We start from the raw sequence: 25,620 nt of genomic DNA, 5'->3' as shown, positions 1-25,620 counted from the left end.
TACACATTGAAACGATGTTAGGATATTTACAGATTCTCAGTTTGCATTTATCATTCATAAAACCCATTAGATGAAGCCAGAAACGCTGTTAGAAAAAAAGCTATTTAATTTTATTTGAAATCGACGTAGGAAATACATCCCTGCAAACAAACTGAAATATAAAAGTCTGGTGTGCACAGATGAACTATCTTTTAACATTTTCACTTTCTGTACATTTGTTTGAAACAGTTACAAACATCAAGTTAATGTTTTATTTCTGAGCTGCAGTCACTTCAGGTGGGACTCGTTGAAATCCAGCTCAGTGTTTATAATAAAACCTTTTGACGTTTTGGAACAAATCCCCATCTGCAGTCGTTCCTCATTTTTTCTGCCGTTTCTTGGATGCTGCTGCCCCCTTCTGGTGAGACTTGGAGCCTGTAGTTCTGAGAGCAATAAAAAATGAATTAAGAACAACCACATCAATATAAAAATAATATTTATCTGTTAATTACATTCATTAGAAAAGAACAGCTGTGCTTACTTTGGTTTTTCTGGCACCTCAGGATTTAGTATGACCACATCCTCCTCTTCACTGTCTGATATCTCAACCACATCTCCTGTAAGACAACAAACTCTCAGTTCAAGCACATTTTTATTCTTTTCCTCTAATCAGCAAACCTGACTTTTACATCAAACTGTCCAAATAAATAAATAATAAACCACCTTCGCCCACGTCCATCTTTGTCACTTCTTCCACTTGCTCGTCACCACTGTTGTCATTTTTTTCCTCTTCATAATCATCTTCATCATCCTCCTCCAGTCCCCAGCTGTTCTGCAGCCCCTGCCCCACCTGTCCAACACCAGGGACTGGCACCACTGGGGATGGCACCCTAGCATGTGTGGTTAAGGAGACTAAGAACAAGGAAGTGAACACATTTTCTTTGTTGATATCACAGACTGTATATAAAATCTTGATGTAGTCATTCAGTTATAAACCTTAAAAATAAAATTCATGTTGTTGACTTAAAACTGCCAAGACCACTAACTCATTACAAAAGCATTTATAGACGTAACAAATCCAGTGAAAAGTGGCATCTGTTTTTGGCAATTGCCCCCTGCTGGCCATTTGAAAGAATGCCATGACACCGTGTCCCACTTTTCATATGCTTTATATCCAAGCTTGTAATTCGGTTCAGGATACGTCTGAGGTGCAGCTTCGCCCTTCTGGATAATGCCATTGGCTGTTTCTGTCACATCTGTCATCTCAACCGGAGTCTCGTCCTTTTTCAGAGCTGTGATTCGGTCCTGTGGCATGGACTCTGCAAATCCACACTTTCCACCGGCCTTCCTGTATTTAAAATACGCATTTTAAATACAGGAACACAGGAAAATACACTGTTTTTAATTTAGCTTCGAAAATGATTCTAGTTTAAGACTGAAGTTTGGCAGTGAGACTAAGTCTCTGCTCACCTGGCTTTCCTGTCATTCAGCAGGGCTTCACTGATGAGCTCTGTGATCTCAGACACTTTGACACCAGCTATCTTACTGCACCTCATCACCTTCAACAAAACACAGAAAAAGATCTATTGCTCTGATAAAGAATTATTGTACTGAACAGTTATTTCACCAACATATCAGCCAAGTATCTGTTGATTTTAGAGTAAGCAAAAAAAAAATCATTTGGGCCTTGTAATATTTCACTGGCAGAGGGATGAACTGATTCAATTATATTCCAGCAGATTTTGGGAGCAGCCTGTTTCAAACAAAGCTGAAGATCAGACAACTGGACAAAGATCTTAATTAAACCTCATGAGGTTCTGCCATGATGTCTACAGACCTCTGTGGCCTAATCACAGAAAATCTGTGGACAGACCTCAGCGGGGAGTGTATGCAACAACATTTGCAGGACAAATAGTTGGAAAACTCCAAACAAGAAAGACTCTGCTGCTGCAGATACCTTCAGCACATGTCATATCTCCCATTCATAAGTCCTCATGAAACTTTGCATTTTGAGAAAAACAAAATAGAATTAATTTCTTAATTTATGCCTTTTGGAAATCAGCCCATTTTCACTCACTCACAGTAACAAAGAGCTTTTAAGGAGCTCACCTGCTCTTTAAGCAGCATAATGCCTCCGCTGGACTGGATGGAGCAGATCTCCCTGTGTTTGTTCATGGCGATTACCAACAGGCCATCCATCACTCGCTCCTCCCGCTCACACGGGTCCACCAGCAGGTAAGTGCTGCAGGGAAACAATGAGGAAGGTTAATGTTCAAACAAGTGGTCACCTGCAGGTACTCAGAAGGTCAGCAGAAAATAAGAGGACTGTTTTAAGAAAACAGCCCGAGATCAGTTAAGTTACTCTCCTGATCACCTGCATGTTACTACAGTTAAATGCTGAGGCTGGATCAGGTGACCCTGAACACGCACTCAGTTGTGCCGCTAAAGTCAAATTTATATTCACTCTCACTGGCAAATTTATTAGGTACACCTCGCCAGTATCAGGTTGAGATGATCTGAGTTTTATCATGTGTGCACTGATCATAAACATGTTGAGCAACAACCCTCAGGCAGGCTGTGGAGTTGAAACAATGCACATTTGTTCCTGAGGAACCCAGAGTTTCCCAAAAAAAAGGTCCCTCATAATATCACACCATCACAGGCAGGGTGGATTCATGCTTTCACATCGTTTACCCCAAATTCAGTTGCTATCATGCAAATGTCACAGCAGAAATCAAGGTGCTGTCAGACCAGGTGATGTTTTTGCATGTGGGAAAAGAAGATCAGCAGTTTCTGAAATACCCTGGCCCGTGTAACACCAGCAACCACGGCACTGTCTTCATGCCTCAATGCACTGAGCTTCCCCTCACTCCCCAGCTGGTCGTGGCAGGCTGATGAGGGCTGCCCCTCCACGAGTTTTGTGCTGGTGGAGGTCTGAAGTGACTCTCTATAAACACTACTGAATATACTGAGTTAACTAAAACCTGCTGCACCTGTAAACATGACATTAACATTTTGATACAGAGGAGAAGAAATCTTGTGAGAAGCAGTGTTTTACCCTTGTTGGAAGAAGGCGAAGCTGACGCTGATGGGCATGTGGTAGATACTCAGAGGAATGGGGTCTCTCTCCTCTGGACTGTACTGAAGACAGAAATTTAAAAAAAAAAAAAAATACAGCTAACATAAAGCAGAATTCTCATGAAAACAATAACATCATCAATTTTCTCCCAGCAGGTCCAGGGAAGCTCAGACACCACCTGCTGTGGTGCTGCTGACTCACCACTGTGACTTCCTGTCCCTGGGTGCTGACGTCAGGGCGCCTGAAGTGGCACAGAGCGGTGATGGCGGCGATGCTGGCGGCATCCATCAGGTTTCCATCATTATTCAGTGTGTGAACATCCACCCTGATCTGCCACACCTAGAGACCCGCAAGCAGGCAGCACCACCATCATCATCATCATCATCATCATCAATAGATAAAGCTTCTCTCTGTCTTTCGTGTCTGTCTTGTGTGTATGTGTTACCTTTTCTCCAGACACCACACACAGAGACTCTGTATCGATGCACTTGGAGTTTCTCAGGCATCTCTCCAGCTGTCTGTTTAGCTTCACTGACAGCTCAGACTGTCTGGAAACACAGAAAACCCCACAGATGATTTACACTCTCTGCACCAGCAGTCTGTCTAAATGAACCAGACAGCCCCAGGGGACGACCACTACTTGGAAACTTGTGATTAACAATAACTGCACAGGTCATCTATAATTCACCAGCTATCATTCTCCAAACACAGAGGTCCTCTTACATAATATTTCCATGTAAACCAGAATTGTTGGTAAGCTAAGGTAGCTACTGTAGATCAAGTCTTAATTACCTCACTTCGAAGCCAGGAGCAGGAGACACATAGATCAGATGCCCAAGCCACCTCAGCTAGTTCCTTACGCTATGAAGGAGTAGCAGCTGTACTCTGCGTGCCTCCTGAAAGAACGAGCTCCACACCCTGGCTCTAAGACTGAGCACAGACGGCCTTTGGAGGAGCTCATGTCTGTCGCTGGCATCCACAATCTCAGTCACTAACCACAGCTCGTGGTGACATAGATGAACAGCTGTTGTTTCATGGTAACCTTTCTCCTCACCAAAACAAAAGTGCCACCAGTCCTTTTATCAGTCTCCCGCTGCATACATCCCCAACCCAATTGGTACTCCACCCTCATCCAACTGGGAACCACGGCCTCAGAACATGGAAGCTTATTATGGATGCTTTCCAGTCACCAGATCTAATTAAATTCAGGAACAATGTCCCTACACTCCATAGAAAAAAAAAACCCCAAGCTTATTTCTTTATATTCCAGCGAACATAAATGAATGAGCTGAATTCAAAGAGTGAGGTTCGTCCTCACCTTCCCTGCTCAAATCCCGGTGAGGCCATCGGGGACAGCTCGATATTGAAGAACATGATTCCTTCATTCGGTCGGTTTTCTTTAGGAGCCACCAGCTCGCACGACACCTGCGCCATGACCCTGCGGGGAGCCGTACAGTGAATACAGAGCTCAGTGTACACAGATGCTCAGTTTGGCACACGATTGCAAACATGTGGCTGCAGCTTCACCTGGTTTGTCCCAGATCCACAAAGCAGCACCCATAGTCAGTCCCAAAGCTGATCTTAATCTTCCTGTAGTCATAGGTCTGCCGTCCATCCAGGCGCTGAAGGAAGAGAACAGAAACAGGACCCATGAGTGCGGATGAAAGCCTGTAGGTGTGCTATGGTAAGGCACACATAAATCCTCTCTAAAACAGAGCAACGATGCCAGGATAGGACACTGATATATGACCATCATGTTAAATCCTCAGGCTGCGCGCGCGCACACACACACACATAACAGCGCGTGCTGATTATCGCACCCACCTTTTTCTCTTCGATGGCTTTAAGCAGGAAGTCCCGCTCGCAGTTGGACAGCGGTGTGTCCTTCATTCTGTTTTTGTTATAATATACTGATCTAATTCACCGTTCCAAAAAGCATGTGGCCGCCATCGATGTTTTTTTTAAACTCTAACCCGGAAGTGCAGAAGACACGTGAACGTAAAAGCGGCTAGATGATATATTTTTTTAAAATAATTGGCGTATCTAAAATTATTAATATTAAGTATTTTATTAAACTCGTTTAAATTAATTTAGAATCTTTATTTGTGTCGTATTTCATTATTTTTGATATGTTGGGCGTAGAATTTATTGATACGGGTCTTTTATTTTGAAATCCCAGCGCGGTGTGATGGTTTGATGCCTTTAGTGACATATTGAAAGCTTGTCCTTTATAGCTCTCAGTAGCTGCTTTTTATTGTTTTGGAGGAATTTGGAAATTTTGGAAAACACATTACAAAGCAATAAAAAAAATGGGCAAAATGTATTTAGTATGAGGATATTCCATTCTTTAAATGTTGTTTTATGTTATGCATGAAAAATAATAATAAAATTCATGTTTTGCCACTCAGTTACACTGAAATATATTTGATAGAAATGTCTGTGAAGGTTCTCAGTCATCCAGGTGAGAGTCCTCTTTTCCTCATGCCTGGCAGCTCCATCTTCAATGCCCTCCTCTGCACAAGTCCAAACTATCCCAGCCTGCCTCTTTAGCTTTGTCTGTTAACTGCTCCAAAACTGACTTCTCCCTCTGATGTACTCATTTCTGATCTTGTCCATCCTAGAGGCTCACAATGAAAATTTTAGCATGTTTAACTCCACCTCCAGCTCGGCTTCCTGTCTTTTTATCAGGACCACCTTCACAGCAGGTCTCATACCATCATGAAAGCCTTCACTTTCATTCTTGCTACTGTCTTTCTACCACAAATCATCACTAACACGTGTCTAAATCCCCTCTACCTGCACTTTCTTCTTCATGTGTTGCTTTGGATGGTTGACTCCAGGAATCAAAATACTTTATTCATTCAAGAGGAAATTATGTTATATGTCATATTTAAAATAATCTACCTTCACTAGCTTTGGTTTCTTCTGTCTTCACCATTAGGTCTGCCTCCCTGTTCTAGTCTTGGTTTTTCCGATTTTCATTCTTCTTCACTCCAGAGAATACCTCCACCCTTTCAGACTCTCTTCTAACTCCTCCCTACTCTCAGGTCACAGTTTAATCTGCAAATCATAGTTCATGGAGACTCCTCCTTCACATCATCTGTTAGCTTGACCTTTACCCTGACAGACAAGAAAGAGCTCTGAACTTGTTTATTTTACTTTTTTCTCTAAATTTTGTATTAATAAATGTATTATTTAGAGAAATGTATTTTTCTCTAAATAATGTCATTAAGCTTTTTCATTTGTGTAATTTGTAAGCTATTTTTATTTATATATGTATTCATTTACATTTTTTTTTAAATATTCAATATTCAAGATTTGTTTAGTTATGTGTTTAATGCTGAGTGTTCCTTTTCAGTCATTTCATACTTATGAATACCGCTATGCTCTTAATTTCTGCGGTGCCTGAATGCACCCTTTACGCTTCCAGCCACCCTGGTGCGCATGCTCAGTCGCAAAGGAACCTGTCCTCAGCGGCGCACCGTTATCCGGGCCGAGCTGTCATCCACGGTCCATCTCCTCCAGCAGATAACCGTGCTCTCCTCGACTGTATCCTAGTAGTATTCAGCGGGCTCACCCCACATAACTCTTCCCGTGTTTTTGCGTGGAGAAGCAGTTTTCATCGACGGAGTTTTTTTTTTCTTTTCTCCGTGATATCCAGAAGGCGCAAAGGTTTGTTTGCGCTCATTCAATCTCTCTCCATCCTCCCTGTGCGACATCACTGCTAATGTAGCCAGCTAACCGTTGCTGTTCATTCATTTCTGCAACCGAAGAATGCGATATTCGGCGGCCTTTTGCTTTCAAATTAATTATTAGCATCTTTTAATTTAAACACCAGTGTGTGTTGAATTACCGGGCTCCTGGTACGAGCCCGTTAGTTTATTTCTGGCTGAGCTTATCTTGTGCTAACGTTTGCCGTTTGTGACTGGCGCGCTAACGTCAGCTAGCCGAGCAGCTCCTGCAGCCAGAGCCGCTCTCTGAAAGAGCCTGGACGTTGCTGTGTTTGGTGGCAGCCATGTTAGCGCCTCTGACCTTTTATTTTTTTAGTTTTTTTTTTTATTCCTATTGTGTAAACGTGTGTTATGACAATGGTTATAAATGGAAAAATGTCACATTGGCGCTGTTTAGAGTCAACCAGATGCTGATAAGGCATATAGCCCCTGCACACTTCAGCAGGAGGACTGAAGCGTGACTGTGGGGTAAAGATAATGACAGCTGTTGAGTACTAGATTATGTCCAGTAATAAATCTGTTTGCTAAAGGGGGAGTTACCTGCATAACTGATAGACTGACACCAGGTAAGATATGGTCGATGTGTCCTTGCAGAGTATTAGCATGACAGGCCAAGTTGAGACACCTGAAGCCTAAAACCCCAAACCATAGACAGAATAAAAGATGGGTGTAGCTCCTTGGTTTGAAAAGGGAAGCCAGTGGGGAAGTGGCTTACCTAGTGGTGCTCCAATCCAAATTTTTCCAGTTCCAAGATAAATAACTAGACCTCACATGTCTGCAGATAGGGTTTGATCTAATTGAGCGTTGATCTAATGCCAGTATTTGATTGTGCTGTATTTCTCATTGTGTGAAGGAAACTAGGAATCATTCTCTCGGTGCTAAGGCAACATCAAGCTCAACTTAACTCTGATATACTGACGTTTTAAAATAAACTTAGGAACATTCATACAAGATTTTATAATTTGCTAATAAAAGCTGATAATTTAGTTTAGAAATTGACTCCTTTTATTTCAGTGAGAAGAATAATGCATGACATCAGGCGCAACACAAACAATATATATTTTTTAAAATGTATTGGTAGTTTTCCATTTCTTTTCTGTCTGAGACCTTTTACTGTTCAGCTGAAATTGTGCATCGAGTGTTTCACAACAAGTCACAACAGTGGAACCAGTGTCCTCCTAGCTTCTACCAAATATAATGTCTCTCTGAACAAATGTACAGAGGTATAGTAAACAAATGAGTCTTTGCTGAGCTTCTTGATCCTGGTACCACAGTTTCTAGTTGAATAAAAAATATATTCAAACATGAAGAAAATCAGTTGATGTTGAAGGTGTGAAATACCTCCAGACTGCTGAACCTTTGCTGTTAACTTCCCCCAGTCTAAATTAGCTCTTCAGCATAAATACAGGACATAGAACTGGGCTGTTTATGGGCTGTTTGTTGCGGATATCCCATCCAGCTTTTTGAGTGAGGATCTGGGCCATATCTTTGGTGCATTCCTATTCAATTTAATTATTTTTACCATAAGCCTGATCAGTTGCTCAGGCAGAATAAACTAATTTATTCTGCTATATTTTCAGTTTACTCGTTAACTCAACGTTCATTAAACATCACACCTTTAACCAGACTAGCGCACTTCAACCAGGCATTAGCATCTCCACATGGCTGTCACAACAGGGGAAGATGAAACCGTGATAAAACAGAATGGTTACACCCCATCAAACTTACCTGATTTTTAAATGTTGAGCTCTCTTTCAAACTGAGCTTCGCTTTCAGTCCAAAGATGCAAACACATGAGCAACAGCACAATGCCTTTAAAGATAAGACAGCTTTTTCATTATGCTGCTCTTTCATCATCTCTCCCTTATGTTCATCACAATCCTTTTGATCCTCCTGCACTCTGTTGTTAGCAAACAGAACAACACCAGTTTGGGAATTAAACTTAATTAGGAATTAAGGGAAAGCATGCCGCTGTGCTGTCTCCAGTGATGCTTTTCATTTCCTGCTGCTCGCAACAAGAGCGAGCGGGTGTGGGCTGATCAATGGGAGGTTATTGAAGCTGATGTTCAGCATGCTAAATCGCCACCGTTTAGATTTCAAATGCGTATTCATACTGTGCATGTGCTGCAAAAAATAAGAAAGATATTAAAAGATGTGTAGTGAAGTAGAGGTGTTGCTCCTAAGGCGTTTCTTCTGGTGGAAAAACACAGCAGAAAATGTGCAGATTTTTTATTTTAAGAGTCATGATCTGAAGATACACGTCCCTGATCTTGTAGGATTGTGTCCTAATGTAACCTCCATGTCTGTAGTTTTTTTTTTTTTTCCCCTCTAACCCTCACCCACTTGTCTCTCCTCTATTTTTATCCCTGACACGACACACACACTCCCCGTTGTTCTCCATAAATAAAATCCATCTCACTCACACCTGCCTCTTCTTCCCATCCCCCTCCCGCACCCTTTTTTACTCTGGCTCTAACACCATGCACATCACTTATCTCACACTTCTGTAACCCTCCTGCTACAGATGAAATTGGAAAAAGGCTGGACGTGGCTCCTGCTGCTGCTTCTATCCACCCTGGCTGTGGCAGCTGTGGTGGCCCACGAGAAGCAGTCGGAGGCCGATGTTTCAGACGTCGTCGTTGACGACGACGATGATGACATGGGCTTAGATGAGGAAGAGTTAAAGGTCCTGATGGCGGAGGATGAGAGCGAGCAGGTTAAAGAGACGCACAGCAAGAGCACAGCCAGCGAGAAGGACACTGACTCCAATGTCTCCTTCCAGGTCTGGAGCAGAGCAAAAAATCAGGAAATCTAGTAAAATGAATTGAATCAGAAGATTATTTGATGGCTGCAAAGCCTCTTATTGTATCCTTTATTATATCACCAGGTAACATACAGGACTCCTGTTCCCACTGGAGATGTGTACTTTGCAGAGACATTTGATGATGGTTCACTGGACAGGTATTGTTTAACACACAAACTTCCAAAATACAGCCCAAACTTATTATATGGTCTCCCACAGAGATTTAGCGGATCAAAGAGTGTGTGTGTGTGTGTGTGTGTGTGTGTGTGTGTGTGTGTGTGTGTGTGTGTGTGTGTGTGTGTGTGTGTGTGTGTGTGTGTGTGTGTGTGTGTGTGTGTGTGTGTGTGTGTGTGTGTGTGTTTGTTTCAGTGTTTGTTTCATGATGTTGATCTCCACAGATGGCAGCTGTCAAAAACAGTGAAGGAGGACGCGGATGGTGACGTCGCCAAATATGACGGTTTGTTGCTGTTCTCTTCCTCCTATTCAAGATGCGTGTGGGCGTTTTCCTCACATCACGTATTCCTCATACATGATTCCATTGTTTGAAAGGTCTGAAAATCGTATTTTAAGTTGCATTAAATTCAAAGTAACGCAAGTATATTGAAAGTACTAAACAAAACTATCAATTAAGCCTATAACAATCAAAGCAAACCACGCTTTAAGTCAGGCTCATTGTAACATATGTAAGCGCTCAAATTAGTACCTAAACCAGCCTTTTCTCTCATAGCCAACAGGGGGCGACTTCAGTGGTTCCAAAAGGAAATCCGACTCCTCTGGGTTCTGCGTTTAGTTCTACTTCGATCTTGTCATATCGGCAAAATGGCAAAAATGCTTGATTCTTCACAACAAATTTTCTAACCAATGGGACTGGTTGGCAGTTTTTAAATAACTGACTGAAAATTCGCTCAGTCAGTTATTAAATGTAACTTCTTAAAACCTGCAGAAATTATGCTTTTAAATGATGATGATATTTATAATAGTTGGTCTAACTTGTATAGTATTGGCCACCTTTTCTTTCTGGTGCTAATTGTACTTCATTTGGCAACATAACTGCTGCAGCATGAGGTTACAATACCTGAGCCAGAAACTGGTCCTCTTAAAGCTGTCTGACACACAGTGAGCACCACCACACATCCCAAAAAGTAGGCTTTTATGAAAAACGTTACCATATAACCCACAGGACTAAAAGCTGTGGCAGTAAAAATAAAACTCAGACTTGTTCAAAAGAGAGAATCGTCCATAATAATAAGTGTTACTGTCCATTTACCGTGTCTGTGGCTGCAGGGAAGTGGGCTGTGGAGCAGCTGAAGGAGAACAAGGTTCCAGGAGACCAGGGCCTGGTGCTGAAGTCCCGGGCTAAACACCACGCCATTTCTGCAATGCTGGACAAACCCTTTGTGTTCAAGGATGAACCTCTGGTCATTCAGTGAGTTCACACTTTGTCCCTCGTTATGTAGAGAAGTCGCAACCTGGACCCATTAAACAGTTTTGTTATGTGGCGTCGTAGGTATGAAGTTAATTTCCAAGATGGTATCGACTGTGGTGGAGCATACATCAAACTGCTTTCCGACACTGGCAGTCTCAACCTGGTTTGTATACATGTTTTATAATCCACCATAATTAGCAAAACCTCCAGATTTCTGTGCTGTAATCTGATATTTGTGGTAGAATTGGGTGAATTTCTCTAATCCACCAAATGCTTAAGTATTTTTTTTCTGTTCTGCACTACAGGAGCAGTTCCATGACCGTACACCCTACACCATCATGTTTGGACCGGACAAATGTGGCGAGGACTACAAGCTGCACTTCATCTTCCGCCACAAGAATCCTCTGAACAGAGACATGGAGGAGAAGCACGCAAAGAGAGCCGACGTCGACCTCAAGAAATTCTACACTGACAAGAAGACTCACCTCTACACGCTGCGTATGTAGCTAATTTGAAGACATTTAGCACTCAGTGTTGTTTTGTAGAATGATCTCATTTTGGAGTAAGACTCAGATTTCATCAGATGACATTAAAATCCACTCTACTCTTCTACTTTGGTCACTTCTGTCTGGCATCAGTCCTGAACCCGGACAACAGCTACGAGCTGTTTATCGATCAGTCGAGCGTGAGCCGTGGCAACCTGTTGGAGGACATGGTGCCTCCGGTCAACCCACCCAAAGAGATAGACGACCCAAATGACTCCAAGCCAGACGACTGGGACGAGAGGGCCAAGATTCCCGACCCAGAGGCTGTGAAGCCCGATGACTGGTGACTATAGTCTCCATACTAGTGTACAGAATGACACACAAGTTGAGGCTAGAACTGATGAGCGAAAATGTTCAGTTATTCTCAGTCTGGCTATCTGTCAGAACAACACCATCTACAATTGACAGGCAGAAAACTCTTCCTTGCTCTTATTTTGAAAGTTCAGTTCTGTCCATTTTGTTCATTGGTCTCTGTCTTTGCAGCTAAGCTTGGACAAACTATTTTGTTGTTCTTTAAACCACATCTTTGATATATATTGTGTGTCAACATTAGGAGTACAGCGGAGGTCATCAGATGGGGTCTTTATTGGGTAAAAGAGCTGAAATGTAAAAGCATATTAGCAAATAACAAACCCTGCTGTATGTGTGTAACAAAGGGATGAGGATGCACCTGCAAAGATCGAAGACCCTGATGCACTGAAGCCTGAGGGCTGGTTGGATGATGAGTCGGAGTTTGTCCCTGACCCCAATGCAGAGAAACCAGAAGATTGGTAAACAAACTCTTTCACCGTGGTCTTACAGTCATGCTAACTGGAATGAGGAATGGTTCAGGGTGACAGCTTGTCGCTGTGTTTCCTTAGGGACGAGGAGATGGATGGAGAATGGGAGGCGCCGCAGATCCCTAACCCAGCCTGTGAGACGGCTCCTGGCTGCGGGGTGTGGAAGCGTCCCATGATCAACAATCCTCAGTACAAGGGCAAGTGGAAAGCCCCCCTGGTGGACAATCCTAACTATCAGGTAACTATTGTTCTGTGGTTTTATACACATAACTTAAATTTATGTCACAGTGTCCACCAAGTTGCCCCTGCACGGCTGGTACTTTACGATTTTCATAGTTTTTTAAAATTAATTTATTATTTTTTATCTCTAGACAAAAGCTAAAACCGTGATGTTTGCTAATGTGTATTATTAGTACATCTTATCAGCAAAACAGCATTGGCCAGTATATTTGTATTTGTGGTTCCTTCTGACTGTATCCTCCATGCTTTGTGTTGTCTCCTAAGGGAGTGTGGAAGCCTCGTAAGATCCTTAACCCGGACTATTTTGAGGACCTCCAGCCGTTCAGGATGACACCATTCAAGGCTCTGGGACTGGAGCTGTGGTCCATGACCTCAGATATCTACTTTGACAACTTTATTATCACCTCTCACAAGGAGGTTGCTGACCGCTGGGCGTCTGACAGTTGGGGGCTGAAGAAACTGGTGGCCAGTGCTAACGAGGTCAGGAGCACGTGTGCGGGGTTGCTGTGTGCGTGTGACGTACCACAGAGCTGTCACGTTTCTGTGCAGAAGTTCTCACGGTTTACTCTTTGTCTCTCCCTCCATCTCAACAGCCAGGGATTTTTGCTCAGCTGATGATGGCAGCAGAGGAGCGGCCGTGGCTCTGGGTGATCTACATACTGACAGTAGGCCTGCCTGTGGGACTGCTCGTGCTCTTCTGCTGGCCAAAGGTACTAAGACCCTGCTAAACATTAATTTAGACTTCAGATCATAGGCGCAGCTTCCTGACTTTTGCTGTGATGTCTCGTATTTGCATCCCAGAAATCGGATGATGACTACGTGTACAAAAAGGTGGATCCGCCCAAGGCTGATGTGGAAGAGGAGGAAGAAGAGGAGGAGGAGGAAGAGGAGGAAGACAAAGGAGCTGAAGCTACAGAAGCAGCACCAGCTGCAGGTGACACACATTCACCTACATTTATACTGCACTGTTCTGGATCATATTTTCTCCCCTTACTGTCCTCTTTGTTTTTTTTCCCTAATGCAACAGAAGAAGCCGAGGAGGATGCAGAAGCAGGAGGGGACAATGTAGAGGGTGACGATGATGAAGAGGAGGAGGAGGAGGAAGAAGACGAGGAAGGAGAAGACGAAAGCAAAGCTCCAGGGAGAACATTAGAAGATGAGGTTGGTGTCATCTGTTCAACAGGGGGAAATGATAAAAAATTAACAACTGTGCAGTCAGGGAACTTCTCAAGTCTTTGACATATTTTCTTTCTATTTACCACCAGAAGAGGATAAAATGAAACTATCAAGATGTGACTTAAGTTTAGCTTTAATTTAAGGGGTTGAACAGAAACAGTTGCTTAAATTGTGGAGGTATTACAGCCATTAATGCAGTGACTGTTTTGATTTGTCTCACTGTGCTGCTAAAAGCCCAAACTCACTCTCTGTTTACAAGATGACTGAAATGAGATCAAAATATGTTTTTAGAGAAAGTAGATCCAACAGATTTTCCGTAGCTGAACTGGTGGAAGCTTGCCTCTGGATCACTCAGGGTCTCTCAGCCTGTCTCCACGTTTGTTATTGGCACACTCGAGTCTGCTGCTGTCTGGGGCTCTCTTTATCCTGCAGTAGAGGTGGGCCGGTAGTCCAAAGCATCCCTTAATGAGGGGCTAATGTCCTCACTCAGAGCGGTGCAAGCAGCAGTAACCCTAAGGGGGCAAAATATGAAAATCCAAACAGCCTCAAACTCCAAACTTCACTTCAGCTGACAGCGATACATCTGACAGGTTTTTTATTTTTTAGCTACACAAAGAACAGAGATTTTGATACAGTACACATCACCTGTTTCTTCACCTTTTAACCAAATAAAACTCGACATTGCTGCAGAATTGTAACACAGCCACTAGAATAAAACTTTAATCTTACAGGTCACTTGGGAACTGTCGTTTGCGTTTGCAAGATGGGCTTTATGGTCAAAACTGCCCAATAACTCTCAACCTGACATGTCCCCAACACCTCATAAAGCTTTTAACATTTTAATAACGTGTCAGCTGCACGAGTGCTGTGGTACAGCTCCAGCATCAAAGCTGACGCTTCGCTTTCTGTCTCGCAGATGAAGGATGAAGGAGACGTTGCCGAAGAGAGCCACAAACAAGCAGTGAGAAAGAGGAGGGTACGGAAAGACTGAGGAGGCAAACGTCATGCCCGCTGTCTCCTTTCTGCCCCAACGGGGAAGAGGTGGAAGGGTCGTCTCTGCCGCCGCCGCTGCTCCCTCCTCCCTGAGCGGAGCAGCATGCATTTCCTTTAACTGGTAGCCTGCTCTCACCCCACCGGCTGCCCCATCCACTCCTCCTCATCCACTCACCCCCACCACATCCTGTACCATCCCCTCGTCTTGTTTCTCCCTCTTCCCATCTACTCAGATAAGCTCCCCAGAGAGTCTGTGCATTTAGCTGTTTACCCTCCTCCTCCTCCTCCATCCACTTTTCTTCATCCTTCTCTCCTTCTATAAGCCATCGCTGTCGAAACGCCTGTCAGCCCTAAAATGAAAAAGGCCCCGCCTCTCCTCCACCACAGTTCCTGCTCGCCGTGTTTCTTCTGCCATCATATCCTCTCCTCTCGGAGCAGCAGAGAGCGCCTGTGCGTTGTTCGTCCCATTTTTACCGCATATCGTAGGGGCTACTTCTCTCAAGTTAGACTCCATTCTCTCAGTGTCCTTTTTCTTTTTTTAAGAACGTGTTCAAGGACACCGTTTGGCAGATTTTCTAAATGTTCGGGTTTCAAGAGCAGGAGAGGATGCCGGGCTGTGAGGAAGGCTGTGTGAGATGTTACTACAGCTTCAGGACAGACAAATTCGTCTCAGCTTAGGGTTAAAGATTACCTCTTCTAAAAAATAAAAAAAATGATATGTTTAGATTTCAGCTAGTTTGTAATGAGCATTAGTTCCTTTCATGTGTGTTTTATACTAAGTTATAGCATTTAAGAACTGAGGATTAGCACTGGTTACCATATTTATTGTTTTTGGTTGTAATTTCTTTTGCAGTACAGATAAATTTAATATTGCAGTGTTTTAAATGACTCGAGGCAGATTTCCTGAAACTAAAAGCCTCTGACGTGCTTACTTTGAGCCAAGGTCTGAAATCAAAGTGAAACTTCAGCGCTTTGAGCAAAAATAAGTACAGTTCAAGTCTCGGCCATCAGTTGGAAGACAGAACAAAAAGCCGTGAGGACGTGTCTCATTCAGCAGTGCTTTCCCAGAATCTATCCCGGCTAGCCGGAGGTCAGATCTAGTTTGCAGCCTGGGGAAGAAGTTGACGCTCGTTTGTTTTCTATTACTGTCTCAAGCTTTTTGTAGTTCACCTTCTCGCCACACACTGGCAGATATCCCTGTTTACATTTGTTTGCAAATTGTACATTGCTCTTGAAAATAAACTTATTTAATAAGAAAACTTATTCTGGGATTTATTCAGACCGGACAAAGATGCACACACCCTCTGTAAACACTTTTATGATGACTTTATGGACTTCAACAGTTTAGAAATGAATGGTCCCCATTAAAGTCAAAAATAATGATAAAGCAGGGTATGCTTTAGAGGAGGCCTCACTCATCATCTCTGGTTTAAAGCTGTCAATGAATATTAGGAATTTGATTATACAATTTGCGTAAATAATTGATTATGGAGACAGGAGCACAGAATGCAAGGCTGGATTTTTCAGACGTGCTGTTGGGGTCGATGGAGTGCTGTGTATAGTGTGTTAAAGTCAGAACAGCTGATGGGCGGGGGACTAGGTCAAGCTCTCTAAGCTCAAACAAATGCTGATGGTGGACACACTCATTTTGTGGCTTTAATATCCCTGTGGTACTTTTTTTTTTTTTTTTTTTTTAAATTTAAATGGCAAACCAAAGAAAAATCATACCCCACCAGTTTTAATCACTGGACAGGTTAGAATCCAGCTGGAGGCCTGTGGAAAATGTGGAGTGCAGAGATTTAGAACTTTTAACTGTATTCTTATAAACTTTATAAATTTCATAAACCTAATAGTTGTTCTTGTCTTTCTGTGAAATAACAAAAACATTGTTTTATAAATGCACAACAGTCGAACGAGTATCAGGGTCACTTCAGGAAAAACAATCATTTTGAGAATAAAGTTGAGATTAAAGCCTTCTATAAAATGCCTGTGTAGATGAGTCAGTGAAATTTTACTTCAGAATCTGTTTTAATTACAAGGAAACGATTTCTCTTTTAGAACGCGAACGCAATGCGGCGATAAGGACGTCGAAGAGATGGTGCAGAAAGCTGCATCTGCTCAGACGGGAAAGAGAAAACACAAACTTGGAGTCCCGTCAGTCTGAGCCATGAACTACCTGGGCAATAAACTTTTTCTGTAATTTTATAGATTTATCATATTAAAAAAAAAACACTGAGACATAATGCTGAAGTTGTTCCTTTTTCTTATATTAAGACGTCTCAGGGGTTAAATCTTTAGTTAAGTGTGTGTAGCTCATGATGTCAAATGATTTTTACATCCCTGCTCTACAGTCTGAGAAACACAGCACCAACCAATGGGGGGGGTGCCACAGTGGGTATGTCCAGCTTTCATTTACAGACTTCAGGTTGTACAGGTGACCAAAATAACCAGCGAGAGGCTCGATCTCAGGATTTTATTAAAACAGAATTTAAAGGCAAAGGTGCAGAACGTCTACATACAGGATGACACGAGGACGTGTGCAGGCAGGGCACAGGCAGCATGCTGGAAACAAATTAAAATCCTACTGTACAACTGTACAAAATAACATCAATAAATTACACCATGTACAGCACTCACTGCCTCCCTTCGCCTTCCTAATTCCTTACTTTACAAAAAGCACATTACTGTTTAGGATAATTGGGAAAATTCATTTTAAAAGCTAATTAAATCCTCGCTCAAAGTAAATTTCACCTGGCCCCTCCCCTCCACGTCCCTTTTTATCTGAAGAAGACGACAATGTGCACACCCTCCCCCCTCCGAGTACATCAACTCATCTTACGATCAAACCCATCTTGCAGGCCTGGATTAATGGATCGATAACACTCCAGGCCTCTTTGCAGCTTTTTGCTCCTGCAGTTAAAGGGGAAGGCAGGGAACAGATGCAACTTTTAGAGTATTTATCCCGTGGCTTTTGGAATTATTTGGACCAAACACGCACTATTAAGTTCACAGGTCTGCAAAAACACAGAAAATCCGACTTGAGTGATGATAATAAAGACAAAATCTGGTACAGAGTGCAAGTTTACAAGACTTTTAGTATCTGTGCTTTTATTTATATTGCTAACAAGCTTTCAAAGGTATCTGCACATCCTGGATCCACCTACTCTTGATTTAAAAAAGTTCTTGGTAACTTTATACAGTCTGGTTTTCAGTGATTATTGATTTATTGACATCTCAGTAGATATGCTAATCGGCCAAACAAACAAACAAAAAAACATACATAAACAAATATCACTCAAACATGCCAAATACACTCTGCATAATACTGTTCAGCTTGCCAGCTTTTAAGTGGAGGAACACAGTCGTGCTTTACAGAGACAAGGTGACATCCAAGACCTGAACAGATCCAGCTGTCGTACAAAATACTTTACCAAAAATAAATAAATTAAACCAGTGCTGATAATGAGGTTCATGGTCAAAGAGGATCTGTAATATCTGTGGTTTGTTTTGGGGTCGCCTTTAAACAGAACACGTCAAAGGCGGGACATTCGCAGGAAATCAGAACCGGCCTCAAACAGAAACACAGCTTTGTTTTGTTTTGTTTTTACACATATCGGATTGACAGCGAGCATTAGGGACAAACTTGAGGTAAGAAGACCCTCAACCTCTTAATTTACTGTTATTGAGTTAAAGGGGTGACATCTACTTTGTAGTGTTTAGAGGAAGCTGATGAAAAACAGCCCTGGTCCAAATGAAATTATATACACATATTTCTTACGTCTATAAGTCCGTTTATGGGGTTATTTGATATTTATTTTGTTAGTTTTGACTCGGGTAAGTGGTTAAAGAAACTCCCATATCTGCTGAGGAAACAAACCCCTCTCCACGTCTCCATGATGGGTTTCCTCTCCCAGCTGCTGGCCCAGGACTCCAGCTTTTTACTGAGGGTAACTCACTTCCTCTTGCTCTTGGTGTCGGTGGTCTGGAAGACGCTCGAGGCCGACATGAGGTTCTCAATGTACTGACCGAGGACCTGGTTCTCAGACTTTAGCTTCAGGTTCTCCTCTTTGACTGCATCGACTCGTGCTGACAGGTCTGGGACAAAAAAGGAAATGGGCAGCTAAAAGGCATACTCTTCCCCATTAGGTCCCCTTTCTTAGCATTTACTGACCCCCTGTACAATTTTTGTCACACAAATTATCACTTAATTATTAGTATTTAGTAGATTCGCATTTATCCATCCATGTTGTAAATGGGCCTGGGTCACTCAGGAAGCTGTCTAAGCAGACATGCCCAGACCCATCTTAAAGCTTTAGATGTAGAAATTTACCAGAATACACACTGAAAGATCAACATGTGACTTATGTAAATTATTTCTGTATTTTTTCCTCTATGAGGATTTTTTTTAAAAACCCAAACCAGTTTTTTACTTATCAAAATCTGCATTTAATGCTTTACAGCTCATGCAGTAAGAAAGAATACGTAAAAGGAGAAAAGGCAGCTGCACAGAGAGAAACGTCCAGCGTGTTAAATCAGAAACATGTGATTTTTGGGGGTTTTATTGAATCTGTTTTAGGGAACAAACGCAGGATGTACATACAAAAAAAGGCCCTCGGATATCAGAGGAAGTTTCCAGATATAAAACCAGAAAATGTGCAGCGTGTTGTATCATTTTAGAGTGTTTCATCCATGAGGTCATTGTTCCCGTCTGGTAAAATTTAATTTGTGTGTTAAGAGGGTTTGTTTTTGTTTTTTTTACCTTCCAGTGTGTGCTGAAGTTCCAAAACCTGATTTATCAACCTCGTCTTCTCCTCAACTTCCACCTGATTCTCCATGTCTCCTGAAATAACAACAATACACGTCAGCATCATTATTATCATATTATTATTAGTAGTAGTAGTAGTAGTAGTATTTCTACATAAGCTAACCCTGAGGGAGACTGTTTCACCCACACGTACCATCTATGTCGCAGTTCATGGTGATAAGCTCGTTCTCCTGTTTGGTATACAGGGCTGCAGATCCACCATCCACTGTGAGACAAAGAAAAGCGCCGTTATAGCTGTGAGTTGTAACATGGAGTTTATATTTAAGAGGCACTGTACAATCTCTCTCTCTTTTCATAAACAACAGTAAATATGGTGCCATCAGTGTTTACATTTTCATGTCAGTAGAGTTGGTGTGTCAGGCAGGGTGGCCTACTTACATTACAGAACACGCGGACAAGATTCATATGGGGAGGATATAATGGAAAGTCTATATAAGACAGTGATTTTAATTATTAGCAGAATCACTGAACATTACATTTTAGGTTGATTATTATATGCTCTACAGATGACACACTTCCAGCTGTAATGATTCCCCCTTTTGTTTACTCTCAGTCTTACTGCTGGGCAATATGTCCAAAAACTTGAATTTCATATCAGTGGATATCAGTGATCATTACAATATAAGACAAATTCCCTTCAAGTTTAAAGTCACAGTGCTGAAAAATATTGAAACTGCTTCTGGGTAGTTTTCTATATTGTCATAAATATCATTATCATAAATTTTCTTGAATTACTGTGACATAACTTTGAAGCTCTACTGCTCAGCTCCCTGGCACTTTGTTAGTTCATGTCTCCTGCCAACACGAGCTGAGGTATGAACCAGACCGAGACCTGTTCCATCCTGCAGTATAAAGCCAGGTTTATTCCAATCCTAAAGCACTGAAACTGGGTTACCACAGTAGATCATCTGTCTCCATCTCTCCCTATCCTTTTGTTTTTGGCCAGTAGTAGCAGAGAATCCACCAGCACCCTGTTGTCCAACAACACGGGAAGCTGCGTTTGTTGATTTGGCCAAGATTTTACGCGGGATGTCCTTCCTGTCACAATCCTCCCCATTTATCCAGGCTTGAGACCAACACTAGGAGCACTGGCTTGTGACCGGGTTGCACTCTTGTCAAGTTGCCTTTGTCTTAATAAACCTATTAATTTACTTATTACATAATTATAAAGAGCTCACTCATTTACTGATAGTCTGCAGAGATTAAGTGCCTTAACTGTTACAGTAATTCATGACTAATTCTAGACCAAACAGTGACACAAAAAGGATTTTCTGAATAAGGATGACAGCATTTTTAACCTTCCTACACACTAGTATGTACTCAGCTCATCCCTAAAATTATAATGAGTGCACCAGCAGCTGAAATAACAGTTAGTTATTTTAATGCGGAGAATGCTTTATAAAGACTATCATAAGATATTTATTACTATTATTCTACTGTTATTATAAACTATAGAGAATTTGGGAAATTTTGATTCAAATTAAATGCACTGTATCAGTGATTTAACTGATCAACAAAGTAACTTTGATCGTTTGTGTGAATAGTGTAATTTTGTTTGGCTTGTTTGGATTTGGTAACCGTTACCGTGTCTGAGTGAGTGATGATAGCATGATGGGAGCACACACCGCACCCAGGCTGAGAGTGCTGTGGTCATACTGCATCAATAAAACGCGTGTTAGGAGCCAAATGCTGCTTTGGATAAAGGCGCTCATTAGTTCGCCGGTCTGCCGTCCAATAATCGAATCGATGCTGACACTGAAGCAACGATTAAGCAGCAATGAGCGCCAAAACATAGCATTTAGCTAAAAAACACATACAGATACACAAAGCTCCACCTCCTAGCACATCACGATTCCTACTCGAAGCCACGGCCGAAACATCGGACAAGGTGCTGGAGGCAGTTTTCCCCGACAACACAAGCCAAAACAGCACAAATGTGTCCGATAATGGGCGTAGATAGATTAGCTCCATAAGCTAACTAGCTCAGTGGCCAACCAAGCCAACGATTCTGAAACTTAATTTACTTTCAACACCAAAACGTTTAAACGCGTCATAAGAAGAAACCAAACAAAACCACCTGGTCTGTCTGATATTTAAATTTTCGCTGACAAATAAAATTTACACCGTGGCACCGAGCGAAGAGCAGCTAACTGCTACAAGCAAATTGTTGGCTAGTTTTAAGTTCAGACAGAAATACGTCCCGAATTTTTATACTTCGAATTTAGGAACACAGCAGATGTAGGAGTATGAACTCACCTAAAGCAACAAAAAAAGTCTTCTCCGATTAGCGGAGTTACCCTTGCAAACAGACACACAGCTGTGATGATGATGACGAGGAGGAGGAGGATGACGATGACGGCTACATCGCTGTGTGTTACCACACCAACCGACAGGGGGAGCAACATACCACATGCATTACGCACCATCGGAGACTTTCTCTAAACTTCCGGTTTCGTGATGTAACAGAAATGTTGGATTTCGTGGGTTTTTATCATATTTTCATTTTTATTAAATATGTTGGAATTAGTTCTATTTTAGACTCGCAAAATACCTTTATGTGGGTTTGCCACAAGGCTACTAATCTACTTTACGGCACCTGCCATTTTGATTTCAGGCATGAAGCCAGCAGCAGCTGAGACTGTGCCCTTAACCAACCCAATCAGCATGCAGTCTAAGTATAATAAAATAAATTAATTAATAAAAAAGAAGACTCGCCCAACCAAAGTGTGGGGTTGTATATGTAGAGCCAGATGAAATATATTTTAGCCGTTTAGCTCTATTCAATAAGTGTTATGTCACGTGAGTCCCCTGAATTATACCCTGTTTCTTAACAATGAGATATGTCAGCTCTGAACACACACACACAAACACACACAGCTTTCCTAACAGATGCTCGTGCTTTTCCGTCTGGTAGAAACCCCAGCGCACGCACACACACACACACACACACACACACACACACACACACACACACACACACACACACACACACACACACACACACACACACATCTATGCACATCTACAGTTTTCTATGTGAATGCATGAATGAAGTGTTATCTGACCTGTGTGAGCATTATTACATGCCTGCATGTCTGTCTGTCTGTGTGTGGCACCCCTGTGGCCTCAGCTCCATATGCTGCTGCTTGTTAGCCAAACCCAAACCCTGTGGGGGCACTGCTGCCTCAGCCAACAGTTGTCTGAAGCCAGTTTACCCTGTATCCATCCTCCTGTGCGTTCCTTTCTGCTCTGTGGAGTGTGTGTGGCTTCCAAGGTCTTTATGAGTAGCATTCTAGGATTATTAGGTAATAGGAAACTGGGTCTTTAGAGGGGATTTGTAAGAGGAAACACAACACAACTAAGGTTTCCAGTTTGCATAATTGAGGGTGTATCTGCTTTCACTGGCAAGTGGGTAAAGACCACACAGACCACAGATTAAATTTAGGAAACCCTGAGATTCTTTGTGTGTCAGAACTGAATGTGAAAAGCAAGGGATGGATCTCACTGTGAAATTGCACACTCAGTGGCTAATGGCTTGTGATTACAAAATTTTCCATAACCAGAAGCTACAGACATCTTATATATTGTCTGTGATTTGACACAGGCAGCTGAGCAGCATCTAACTGGCTAAACTGTGTAACTGAACTGTAAGACAGCTGCTGATGTTGGTACCTTAATAGTAACACATATATTAACAAGACAATAACTGTTCAAATTAATTTAAAGTTTAATTAGTGCATCAACTTCCACAATAAGTGTTCCGGGCATTTCAAAGTCCGGGCTTCATAGCAGGAATTCACAAACCTGTTGATGATTCTGAAGGTGACTGCAGCCATCTTTATTTACAGTCTGTGGCGTCTACTCTTTTCTCTTTGCTTACATGCTGTTCTCGAGCTACTTACTTCAACTCTAAATAAAATATTATAGTTTGAGATTCATGTGTACATAGTGAAGATTAGTAACAATCGGAGAGTGTGAAATCCGAGAAGTAAAAAGGAGCCACACCCCAGCCAGTAATGCCACACACCCATATAAACACTGTGGTATTGTTTCTACCTTATAGCCCTTTGTGCAGTCACATGCTTGTAACATTAAAAACAACGGTCTCTGACCGTTTGCTCCAGGTAAAATAAATAAATAAATAAATAAATAAATAAATAACAATAATAATCAGAACATAACCTCACCTGTAACCCAAAGAGCGCATGCTTTTGAACAATAAGCTGTTTTTTAAAGCAACTTTTTAGTTTTAAAACATAGAGCTGCACACTGGAATCAGTTTAATAGAGGGGGGTTAGCTCCTGTCTTAGTCTTGAGGCGACTATCTGTGTAAAACTGTGACTGACAGACCGACGTTTACAATCTGGTCGACTGGCTGCAGGCTAAAAGCTGTTTGTGCAAATAGAAATAAAGGACAGGTTAGGGCTAAATCTGAAGAAGTGGATTACCTGTATCGTCTGCCAGAGAGATGTTAGTGAACGTCCCATCATCCTCGTCCACTGTGGCCTCCATGGCCTGAGTTTGCTTTTCGTCCTCCACTTTTATTCCTTTCTTTCTTTGATTATCTCACAGAGTCGTGAATGTGTGTTGATCTTTCCGGGTTTTGTTAGTCTCCTTTTCTTCTTTCTGTTTGTCTGTTCTCCCCCTCTGGCTCTGCCTTCTCTCACACACACCTGCTGCCTTGAATTGCTTGCCACGGTTACCTGCTCTACCTGCCTGGCAGCTCCGGTTACGTGGCTGTCGTGGGAATGGGTCACCATGGCGACCATTTGACCAAAACACGAGACAGACTGCTCAAGCAATAAAGCTATCGGGGGTCAAAGTTTAAGCTCCTGTGAAATGGAGTAATGGCGAAGAGGCACATTTAAAGTATCTTCAAATTAGGATCGTGAGCCATGTGAGCACACTGCAGTCCCCAGCTCGGTGACTCGGGACAGTATGCTCCTCAGTTTTTATTTATTCATTCATTTATTTATTTACATGAGGTTTGAATTTGAAGGCTTCAGCTGACTTAAAATGACCGGAGAAATCTTTAACGACAAAGAGCAGTTTCCTCAAATCTGCGGTGCATCCTGCACTCTGGTGGCTGAAGCTTTGCACTGCAGCTCACTATCCACTGTCTGTGGACTAGAACAGGGGGGTCAAACTCATTGTAGTTCTTAGGAGACTTCCTGCGGGCCAGAGCCTGGATGAATTATCCTGTAGGCATTCAAGGCATGTTCCCAGGGGTCCATGTACAGTTAGAGGCCCATCCAGGAAACCGTGAAAAATAACTTGTCTTCTCTTAAATGTTAATCTTAAAACTATATCTTATCAAAACATAAATAAATATGTTCTTGAAATGACAAAAGCGATATAACTGATAGCCTGTATTTTACCTGGCTCTTTCTCCCCAACACTGCTGAGGCTAGTAGTTTCTCAAAGTCCTCCAGCTAGTAGAAAGAGTACGTCTGAAATGAATGAATCAGAGAAACAAGAACGTCGATCTTTTATTAAAATGGCTATTTTTACTTCAGTTTAACATTCTAACATCTCTGCTCTGAGTAGCCCCTTGAAAACGTATTACCATATAACACTAAAGGGATGTTTTATAAAAACAAATGTTTTAAAAATTATCTGATACCCCTACAAAATATTGTCTCTTATTTAAACTTTTACATGGATGATATTTGAAATGATAAAGATCAAAATGCTTTCTTAAAGATGTCATTCGGATGGATAGCTGACGTTTGCAAATGTTGTAGGAATGCTCGCTGTTAGCTGGGTTATTTGGGTAACAGATTAAAAAGGGTTTGTCTTATGAAAGATTCCTACAGTGGTGTATGTCCTGAAAACATTTTTATTTTTTATCTCAATAATGATAAAGCCTGCTGTGTGGCACAGACCAGCCAAGACATTTGCAGTTCATTCTTAATGGCCAAGGTTCTAATATTTGATTCATCTGTTAGGAACCTTTAAACAGCCGGTTCCTGTGTTTGTGTTTTGCCCTTATACAACCAAGCTTGGTTGTGTGATCATTTCACCCTCTGCTTTGGCAGCGGCCA

At 42.0% G+C, this 25,620-nt stretch overlaps 3 protein-coding genes across 3 annotated transcripts; 1 reads left to right on the top strand and 2 right to left on the bottom strand.

The window, feature by feature from the left end:
- Positions 1–88: 88 nt before the first annotated feature.
- Positions 89–5,064, bottom strand: exosc9 (exosome component 9). The gene is made up of 12 exons (XM_026169850.2): positions 4,883–5,064; positions 4,586–4,680; positions 4,377–4,496; positions 3,504–3,606; positions 3,260–3,397; positions 3,038–3,120; positions 2,089–2,221; positions 1,450–1,538; positions 1,181–1,327; positions 703–869; positions 521–596; positions 89–422 (listed from the first exon to the last, which is right to left on the bottom strand). Exons 1-12 carry the CDS (start codon positions 4,946–4,948, stop codon positions 359–361), a joined length of 1,281 nt encoding a protein of 426 aa, XP_026025635.1. The 5' UTR covers positions 4,949–5,064; the 3' UTR covers positions 89–358.
- A 1,444-nt stretch (positions 5,065–6,508) lies between these two features.
- Positions 6,509–16,010, top strand: clgn (calmegin). The gene is made up of 15 exons (XM_026169847.2): positions 6,509–6,730; positions 9,314–9,571; positions 9,677–9,750; positions 9,991–10,049; positions 10,877–11,018; positions 11,100–11,181; positions 11,324–11,516; positions 11,657–11,846; positions 12,220–12,333; positions 12,424–12,580; positions 12,847–13,062; positions 13,176–13,292; positions 13,384–13,516; positions 13,610–13,743; positions 14,675–16,010. The coding sequence occupies exons 2-15, from the start codon at positions 9,314–9,316 to the stop codon at positions 14,747–14,749; spliced, it is 1,944 nt and encodes a 647-aa protein (XP_026025632.2). The 5' UTR covers positions 6,509–6,730; the 3' UTR covers positions 14,750–16,010.
- A 1,200-nt stretch (positions 16,011–17,210) lies between these two features.
- scoca (short coiled-coil protein a) lies at positions 17,211–24,336 on the bottom strand. Its single transcript, XM_026169848.2, has 4 exons — positions 24,025–24,336; positions 19,710–19,781; positions 19,511–19,591; positions 17,211–18,846 (listed from the first exon to the last, which is right to left on the bottom strand). The coding sequence occupies exons 1-4, from the start codon at positions 24,086–24,088 to the stop codon at positions 18,704–18,706; spliced, it is 360 nt and encodes a 119-aa protein (XP_026025633.1). The 5' UTR covers positions 24,089–24,336; the 3' UTR covers positions 17,211–18,703.
- Positions 24,337–25,620: the final 1,284 nt, after the last annotated feature.

Source organism: Astatotilapia calliptera, chromosome 6 (assembly GCF_964374335.1).
Source record: "Astatotilapia calliptera chromosome 6, fAstCal68.1, whole genome shotgun sequence".
NCBI classification, from domain to species: Eukaryota; Metazoa; Chordata; class Actinopteri; order Cichliformes; family Cichlidae; genus Astatotilapia; species Astatotilapia calliptera.
This window is presented reverse-complemented; position numbering and strand designations above follow the sequence as displayed.

Excerpts from the sequence above, each read along its gene's own strand:
- exosc9 (XM_026169850.2), bottom strand. The coding sequence starts at position 4,948 with ATGAAGGACACACCGCTGTCCAACTGCGAGCGGGACTTCCTGCTTAAA. Across the intron at positions 1,328-1,449 it reads CTGAATGACAGGAAAGCCAG|GAAGGCCGGTGGAAAGTGTG; the intron begins GTGAGCAGAGAC and ends TTTTAAATACAG. Across the intron at positions 870-1,180 it reads GGCGAAGCTGCACCTCAGAC|GGTGCCATCCCCAGTGGTGC; the intron begins GTATCCTGAACC and ends CACACATGCTAG.
- clgn (XM_026169847.2), top strand. The coding sequence starts at position 9,314 with ATGAAATTGGAAAAAGGCTGGACGTGGCTCCTGCTGCTGCTTCTATCC. Across the intron at positions 11,019-11,099 it reads GATGAACCTCTGGTCATTCA|GTATGAAGTTAATTTCCAAG; the intron begins GTGAGTTCACAC and ends GTGGCGTCGTAG. Across the intron at positions 12,334-12,423 it reads GCAGAGAAACCAGAAGATTG|GGACGAGGAGATGGATGGAG; the intron begins GTAAACAAACTC and ends GTGTTTCCTTAG.
- scoca (XM_026169848.2), bottom strand. The coding sequence starts at position 24,088 with ATGGAGGCCACAGTGGACGAGGATGATGGGACGTTCACTAACATCTCT. Across the intron at positions 19,592-19,709 it reads CATGAACTGCGACATAGATG|GAGACATGGAGAATCAGGTG; the intron begins GTACGTGTGGGT and ends TTGTTATTTCAG. Across the intron at positions 18,847-19,510 it reads ACTTCAGCACACACTGGAAG|ACCTGTCAGCACGAGTCGAT; the intron begins GTAAAAAAAACA and ends TTTTTGTCCCAG.